Here is a 9432-nt window from a genome sequence, read left to right on the forward strand (position 1 = left end):
AAAAAAAAAAAAAAAAAAGAATAGTTAAGATCTTCACGTTATGTGGATAGATAGATCCTTCCATTGAAAGAACTTTTTAATGACAATGTTAAATGGGATTTTTAAAGTGTTGTTCACCAACCAACAACGCAAATGAAAGTGAAGATTGCCCTGGGGAGGGAGCTGCTGTAGGTGGTCTCAGTGAAAGTAGTAAGACAACACTGGCTGAAGATGTCATTTGAATAAGACTGTTTTGTAAAACAATTTATATTTTTATCATTCTGAAATGTAAAGCTAAATCAACAAATTTGGTATACATTGAATATAATTAGGTAAACAGATTTGTATATCTGTTTTCTTTTTTCATATAAGTCCCCAGGGATGGACTTTAGGTTGTCAGCCTTGGTGATAAGAGCCTTTACCCATTGGGCCATCTCGCGAGGCCTGTCTATTTTACATTTGTCAAAAATTTTAAAAATATTTTTGGGAAAAATTAGGGATATTTCATATTGAACATTAGTATTCTGTTTATTTATGATAGCTTTTTATTTATGTGTATGACTATTTTACCTGCATGTATATATGTGAACTATGTACTTGTGTGCTGTCTAAGGAGGTCAGAAGAAGGCATCGGAACCCCTGGGATGGAATTACAGTTATTTGTTAGCAGCCATGTTGATGCTGGAAATTGAACCTGGGTTCTCTGGAAGAACAGTGGTACTTCTAACACACACACACACACACACACACACACACACACACACACTCACTCAAATACAAGGTTTCCTAATGTGTTGAACATCCTAAAATCATTCATTTGTATAATGTTGCACAGAATATTTTGATACTATTTGATTTTTTAATTTGTACAATAAGATTGTTTGAATGAAAAGACTTCAGTTTCTTCAATCTGTCTTCCTTAGCTGATTCTCTTGAGTTCTGGTCTGTCCCCAGAGTGACAGGAACAGTGAAAGGGAAATAGAGATTGCTTCTCAAATTATTATATTTTAAACATCATTGGCTTTTTCTGGTAGATTAAATTGCCTATGGGAGACACAACATGTCACATGTCTTGAAGTATGTGCACATTGTGGAATGGCTAAGACACACTAATTTACATGTGTATTCCTGCACAGACTTAACATGTAACCTCCAGTGCCATATATAACTGATAAAAATCAATCGCTGTCTTTGAGAGGGGTAGGCATGGAGCTCAGTAGCATAGGTCCAGCTCTAGCATATGTGGTTTTTTTTTTTTTTGTATTTTTAGAACTTGTTCATAACCTCAGGAAATATTATTTGTCTAGGAATTAACTTCAGATTTTTAAGTTGCCTAACTTTTTTTTTTTTTTTAAAGAGTTGTTTCAAACATAGGAAAATTTTGATAGGATGAGTTTGGTCACAGTGTTTTTAATTTAGAAAAAATATAGCGTGCAACTTGTAATCTCAAATGATATTTTATTTCCAACCTCACCTGTTTGGTACTTGATAGATTTTATTCAGTTGTTGCATTATATTTTGCTTTTTATCACTCACTAAGTCATGTATGTCGGAGGGCAGGTAAGATGGGTAGTCTTACACCAAGCATGTTTTTGAAGAGTACGTTTGTATTATTTTTACTCAGAACTACCGGCCATACAGCTCTATAAAACGGTTAAATATTTTTTCATATTGAGAGTAACACATTTTAACTAATTAATACTTCACAAAAATCAAAGCTTACCAAATAGAAACTGTTGAAAATAAAATTAAAGAAGCATGAAACAGTTAAATAATTACTCAATTTCATATTAAGTGATATCTAGATATTATGTAGGCATCTAAATACCTTTGTGCAATAGTTCACTAAAGTTGACTCTCATGTATTATGCTAGATAGGAGTTTTTAGTCATGAATAAATTTTTTGCCAGCACACACACACAAAATCTCAAAAACAAAAGTCAAAACTGGCAGTTTGACAGAAGACACATCAGCCATCACCATTTATTTATTGCCTTTCTAAGTGAAAATATGCCATTTCAGCAGTGTAGCTTTCCCAGTCATGGTTGTTTATGCCTTTTTTATAAATTAATTTTTCTTTGAAAAAAAGTTGTGTACATTTAGCACTTACAGCATATTTTGAAATAATATACACATTATAGAATGGGTAAGTCATGTTAATTTACATGCATTACTTCATAGATTTAAAATCTAAATTTCAGTACCATCCTGACATGAAGAAGGATACATGCCCACATGCATACATGCGTGAATGCACACGTGCACACACAGACTGACTAGAATCTGCACACAGGGCCAGGGAAAACAGCTCAATGGCATGTGCTAGGCCTTAGATTTGTTCCTCAGAACTGTAAAAACACAAAAATAGTAACAGTAAAGGATACCAGTGTGTGATACTTTTTGACAGTTTTTATATTTGAAGGTTTTTATAGTAAATATTATTAAATTATACAAATAAGTCAACAGATAATAATTACTTTACATTGGATCAGTGAACACTTGAGAGAACGAATAAGTACTGGTGGTCAGATTTTTAGGGTTTTGCTATTTATACCAAAAGAAAATTTGAAAATAGATACATATATGAGATTTAGCCTGCAAAGTTTCATGAAATAGCTGGCCTTTTAGGAACTGCTAAATTGACCATGGTGATGGAAGGGATTCTTTAAATGTATAGTTGCTTACATAGAGTATATAATCCCTCCAGCAATTATTATTGTAAAAGCTACCTTTCCTCATTGCATTGCTTTGTTCATTTATTAAAAGTGGTCTGGTTTGCTTGGATCTATTTCTGGTTTTTTGTCTACATCACACATGTCTGGAATCTTTCTGTACTATCTATCACGTTGCCCTGATGTTTTTAGCCACATTGTAAACCTTAACATTAGAAAAGTGATGAGTGACTTCTCTCCAGTTTTATTTTATTTATTTCGAAAACCTATTTTCTAATAACCTGGTTTATATCTACAAATAAGTTTATGGAGATTTTGATTGAATTTAAATAAAGCTGTACATAACATAAATTTAGGGAGAACTGTCATCTTTGTTATGCTGAACTAATATATGAAAATTGGATGTCTTTGCAAATGTTTGGATCTCTTATTCCATTAGCATTTAACAATTTTACAACACTTGTGTTTTGTTAGATTATGTTAATTTCTAAATATTTTTTTTACATAAAATGTATCTTGTCTTGAACTTTTTAGACTTCCAGTTCATTTTGCTTATTGTTAGTATATAGAAGAGCAACTGATTTTGTTCTTATCTTGTCACTTATTAATTCTAACAGATTTCCTTTTATTTAAAATTCTTGGTAATTTTTAGAAAAGTAATATCATCTGAAAGTACAGTTTTATTTTTCTTTTCTCGGCATTATACCCATAATTTCTGTCTTTTGTTTTGTGTCAGAAATCAGAACATTCAGTCTATCTTTAAATGATTAAGAGGAGTGTGGTAGATGACCTGGCTTTGTCTCTTATCTTAGCCTGAAGTCTTCCTCATTATGTATGACCATTAAATATGATGTCATTGGTGGGCTTTTGGTAGACCCTCTTTATAATGTTGAGGAAGTTCTTTTCTATTCCTAGTATGCAGTTTGTTTTTATAAACAGGGGTTAAATTTTGTCTGGTGCTTCGTCTTTTTTGGTGTATGTGATCATACTATTTTTCACTTTTATTTCCTTTGTTTGGTAGACTGCATTGAGTTAAGTTTGAACACTGAACTAGCCTTGCATAGCTGAAGTAAAACTGTAGTGTCTTAGTTCTCTTTTTTTGTTTTTTAAAAAAACATTATAGATTTAATTTATTAAAATTTTGTTGAGAATTTTCGCATTCAAGTTAGTGAAAAGAAGGTCTTTTTCCTTGCCTACTGTTACTTTTATCAGTATACTGCAATTTCAAAATTGTATTGAAATTAATCAATTGTTTAAAATTAATTTTAACTTTGAAATGAATGAGGAAGCACTGGATCTTTTTTGTTGTATCTGGAGGAGATTGTGTATAAAATTTGCATTGGTATAAAAACTTATTCTATTTATCTGCCATCTTTTAGTTGAAATTTCCTTTCTCATGGAAAAGTATTTTTGATTCATTGTCTTGGGTGTTTTATGTCACAGGAGTCCTGTTTATAGTTTGTTTTATTTTTTCCCCTAGTGGTAAGAAAATGAAGCAGTTAGCGTTAGTCATCAATACAAGTACTCTATACAGAAATATTATATAAGTTACTTAGTTGATTGTGACTAGAATTTGTGATTTACTCTAATTAGACTGAATTATGATTCTGGAGAAAATTTGGACCCAGAATGAGCCTGCTTCATTTTATAGATGTAGAAAGAGGTAGCGAAGGATTTGTTTGCTTGTTCAAAGTCACAGAAGAGGTTGTAGGTTCAGGCCAGTCTTTAAGCTAGGGGTTGTTAAGATCATTAGATCTTCCCTGAGAATTTGCAAAAGAAAAAGAAAAGAAGCACATACATGGTTATATAAATATATAGTATGCATGTGTGTATACATATGTGTGTGTGCAATATGTGTACACATGTATATATCCTCTAAATAAATTGTTTAGCTATCTCTTTTATAGAAAGTAACACTGAGTTACAAGAATGAAAGAAACAGGATTTAAGAATGTGCCTTACATGCAGACTTTTATGCTTACTTAATTTTTTTTGAAATGATAGTTTTAAGTATTTAGAATTATTTTGGGAGAATAAACTTAGGTATAAAGGTTTAGTGTTTAAGAAAGCTTTAGACTAAACTATAGCATCTGAACAATAGCATCTTTTCATAGAACTACACTTTCAAAGTCACGGTGTGAACTTTAGAGTGTAAGAACATATGTTTAGATACATTTAGTTTATTTCTATAAGTATCCTGTTATTTTATTTATTGTTTAGTTATGGAATGTATGAGACAAAGACTAATTACAGAGCAACTTTAGGACAAGTGAAGAAGATTGTCACAAGTTTCCTCAAGCAATTTTTTTTACCTCTGAAAAAAATAAATGATAATCTAGATCTAGAAAATTACACAGAAAATTTATTTAACTTTAAAAGATAAATTTTAGAAGTACTTTAAAGTGATTAAAGTGATCATTAGTTTGTCTTTTGTCTATATTTCCCCTTTTTTGTCATTTCTTTTGTACTAAATTCTCTTCAGAAAATCTTCAGACTCACTCTCAGCAGAATACTTAAGGAAACCTTTTTCATTGACTGGAAACGAAAGGTGTAGCCCATTTGTTACTAAGGCTACAAGCAATGTTTACTTTGGTCATATTTAGTTTAAGATATTCCTGTGCTTCAGTGGACTCTTCCTTTGAAGACTGAAAAGTTACACAGTGTTTATTCATCTATATATTCATCCATCCATGCATCCATCCATCTATCTATCCATCTATTTATTGCGTGAGTTAAATGGACAAAAATACATAGGACGCTCAACTCTAGCAAATCAAAGTCAGATTAGCCAGCCTGTTGGAATATTAATGGCAATGCTTTAAGAGGGAGTTGCTGATCACACAACCTGTGGGCCAGATGTATCCCAAAATGAATTTCTACGTTAAGTGTTTGGAGAAAATATGAAGGATAATATTTTTTTGAGATGCAAAAATTGCAAAAAGTTTAGTTTTTAATTTGCATAAATAAAGTTTTATTGGAACACAAACTATGTTCATTCATTTACTGTCTATGGATACTTTTGTACTTCACAAGCAGAGTAGTTACAACAGACCATATGGCCTGCAAAGCCTAAAATACACACTGTCTGGACCTTTACAAAAAAGTTTGCCATCCCTGTTTTAAGATAAGAGTGTGGGCAGTACATGCTTTTAGAATATTTTGTACAAGAGAAATTGGTTTGCTCATGTTTTGAAAAAGTTTCAGAAAAGAAGTAGCTTAGAAAATGGCTGCTAATGTGTACAGATAAATAGTAGTAGCAGTCCTTGTGTAGAATACAGATGACATAGTTGTCAGTATAGTTTGCAGTATGCCATCTTATGACAGCATTTCTGCACATAGACACTACAAACTCATAAGTACATCTCTCTTAGTAATTGTAGAACAGCTCTTCTCAAGACTTAGGCTCATAAAATTAAGGAACTCGTGTTAGTTTTTGTTGATAGGACAGCATACGACCATCAGTGACTTAAAAGACTTACGTTGGATCTCAGTTTCATTGTCTCAGTCACTTGTGGGTTGGTTTCATTGCTATGGACCTGAGTACAGATGTGAACATCGTAACTGTCCAGTCAAACCCCCACCTCCTGGTAATAGAAATAGAGTGAGGACTGGGGAAAAGGGATATTGTACTTCAAGTGACCTACTTCCTACAAGCTCCATTATGGGATTAACTCATTGATTAGGTCAGAAACCTCAATATCTAGTCACTTGTCAATAATGCCTCCAGTTGGGAACCAAATCTTCAACATATGAGCGTTTGGACCGATATTTCCTGTCCATAACACAACTACTCCAGAGAATTTTTTGATTTTGAATGTAGATTGTATGTTTTCCATGTTAGAAATGAAGATATTTTAAAATGGCAATTTGTTTAAAAATAGCAAGTGTTTTTTATTCTGTTAGTAAAATAAGAAATCTTTATGAAAAATATTTTCTAAAGCAAAAAGAAATGTGATATTTTTTGTAAATTTCGTTATTGGCTTAGTAGAAACAGTGGGGTTTCTTATCTGTTTCTTCATTCAACTGCTGTTGTATGTTACTTTGGTTGTTGTATTATTTTCATCTAGCCATACACAGTTATGTTGTTAGAGAAGAGGAATAATTTATTTAGATGTTTGTATTTTTGATATAATACCAAAATTCAAGAAGTATAGTCTCTTCTTTTGGTGAGCTGCCTTTCACCTTTAATGGGTTTTTACACATGAGTGCTTTTGTAACATCACATTAATTCTTTTTAGAAACTATTGATTCTCTGTATTATATGGATCTTCTGGATGTTGGTTCATTTCACTATTTAGAATTCAACGGCCACATTTGTTAATATTACCACTGACCTCACTATGACTTTGTTATCCTAATGTAGTTCACGTACAGGTCTTCCACAACATCTGTTTTTACCAACAGATTAAAATTTTACCCTTGGTGATGCATATTAATGCAAATTGCTTTACTAAAGAAACTCACTTTTGAGAGTAGTCTGCTGGATTCCAAAGTCTGCATGGCCCTGCTTTGTTCTGGTCTACAGAGTCCAGGGAACTACAATACAGGAGAATTGTTTGCTCAGATTGTCTTTTGTCGTACAAAATATTTTTAAAAAATGTCTGTGGGAGGGTTGAAAACAATTTTGCTTTTTTTGTGTTTTTAAATTAAATGAAACTGACATTGTCAAGAGAAATCTTGTAATATATGTGGCTAATTCAGATGATTGTGGTTATTTTTATATTTAAAGTATGGGGATTAACCTAGCAACATAAATGCAAAGTTACAACACTAGGGAACTTGCAAGAGTGCCTTAAGTGGCTGCCTTATTCAGAGCATAGATATTAAGAGCTGTATAGTTACATTAATATGTTCTGTTATCTTACAGGTGCTATTCTCGGTAGATCAGAAACTCAGGAGTGTCTTTTCTTTAATGCTAATTGGGAAAGAGACAGAACCAATCAGACTGGTGTTGAGCCTTGTTATGGTGATAAAGATAAACGGCGACATTGTTTTGCGACCTGGAAGAATATTTCTGGTTCCATAGAAATAGTGAAGCAAGGTTGTTGGCTGGATGACATCAACTGCTATGACAGGTAAGAATGTATGCATCTTCAACTCTTCCCTGGAGTTGTCGCAGCCATATTATTGCTGAATGCCACTAAAACCTTGGTGCAGTTGTGCGCTGTGTCTTTAGGTTCATTGATATTTAAAGTTGCTTTTAAAAAGACAGATATAGCTGTTTCTTAGTGGTTGAATGGAACTTGTTTCTCGAGGCTAACTCCATGTCTCTTCAATGACTTAGTTCCTGTGTAGAAGGCCACAGCTTTGTATTTTAATTTAGTCAGCCTGATTGTGATCAGTCCGCAGTATAAGGTCCTATGTGTTTGTTGTTCATATTCTCTGCATTTTTATTTTTAAAATCACAACCTTGCTTATCTGTTCAGGAATTGTAAATGTACTACTTTGGAAAACATGACATACCCAAAGCTAGTTTGGGTCTCTGATGTTGAAATATGTTCCATTCATGAGATACAAGCTCACATCACTTAATGTATGTGTACGTTTATTTAGCTTTCAGTTTTTAGTATTCACAAAATGGTTAAGTTCCATTTCCCTTGAGCTAATGCAACTCCTAGACTAAATTGCCTCACTGGCTTTATGTTCTTCTCAAGCTTCTCTAATAATTGAAAAAGCAAAGAAGATAGTTACCTTAGATTGCTCATTACAGACCACATTAAAGCAGTGGTCTCAGGCAGTCGGTGTGATCTTCATAAACCCAGATGCTTGCTGGTTTGTTTATTTATTTATTTTCTGCTGGTGTTTCATATCAGAAGTCTAGAAGAGTTTTTTTACTTTAAAGAATTGATAACTGGATACTCAACAAATATCTTCAGTTTGAACGTCTGTCTTAGAAGAAACACGTCTGTTGTAGGGTCAGTATAATAATATTGGTGTTAATTTTTTTTTTTTCCAAACAGGACTGACTGTATAGAAAAAAAAGACAGCCCTGAAGTGTACTTTTGTTGCTGTGAGGGCAATATGTGTAATGAAAAGTTCTCTTATTTTCCGGAGATGGAAGTCACACAGCGTAAGTAAAAAATCATGCTTGTTTTACTACTACTTCCTTATATTTTATTTCCCCCCAAATCTGACTCTATGCTTACTACATATGATAGAATTGTAGACCAAATCCGAACCATTTCCTCTTCCCTCTTCCACAGCCACTTCAAATCCTGTTACACCGAAGCCACCCTATTACAACATCTTGCTGTATTCCTTGGTACCACTTATGTTAATTGCAGGGATTGTCATTTGTGCATTTTGGGTGTATAGACATCACAAGATGGCCTACCCTCCAGTACTTGTTCCTACTCAAGTAAGTTATTGTCCTATATTCTCTGTTGTGCATTTTCTATTTTAAAGAAGTGTTAACTGAGGTATATAAAACACAGTAACATGTTAGCCAGTTATTTCCTTTTGAGTTCATTTTGGAATGTTTATTGTTATGGTAACTATAGCTAATTGCAGACTTCCCTAGTCTCCTCTGCAGTCACACTGCAGTGTTTAAGTATGGAATGGTCTCTGCTTGTATCTTGAAGTAATTAATGATGAAGAAGTAGTCTCGGAACCTCCTTTGTCTTTTCCTTACTATTCTCTATTCATATTTGATGCCTTTTTAAATACCCTTGGCCAAAATATCCTTTGACTGTTAGAGCTGATCCAGAGTTAGCCAAGAAAGTGTGGAAATGGGAGGATATATATATATATATATATATATATATATACATATATATATATA

The 9432-nt window shown here is 33.0% G+C and overlaps 1 protein-coding gene across 2 annotated transcripts in view; it reads left to right on the forward strand.

Moving 5' to 3' along the window:
• The window catches only part of Acvr2a (activin A receptor type 2A), a 76866-nt gene that overhangs the window by 37117 nt on the left and 30317 nt on the right, over positions 1-9432 (forward strand). For both annotated transcript variants that reach the window (XM_026777095.1, XM_005346388.3), the window contains exons 2-4: positions 7519-7726; positions 8612-8721; positions 8855-9009. In XM_026777095.1, coding sequence (XP_026632896.1) covers positions 7519-7726; positions 8612-8721; positions 8855-9009 — 473 coding nt within the window. The remainder of the gene's footprint in view (positions 1-7518; positions 7727-8611; positions 8722-8854; positions 9010-9432) is intronic.

Source organism: Microtus ochrogaster, chromosome 4, assembly GCF_000317375.1.
Source record: "Microtus ochrogaster isolate Prairie Vole_2 chromosome 4, MicOch1.0, whole genome shotgun sequence".
Taxonomy (NCBI): domain Eukaryota; kingdom Metazoa; phylum Chordata; class Mammalia; order Rodentia; family Cricetidae; genus Microtus; species Microtus ochrogaster.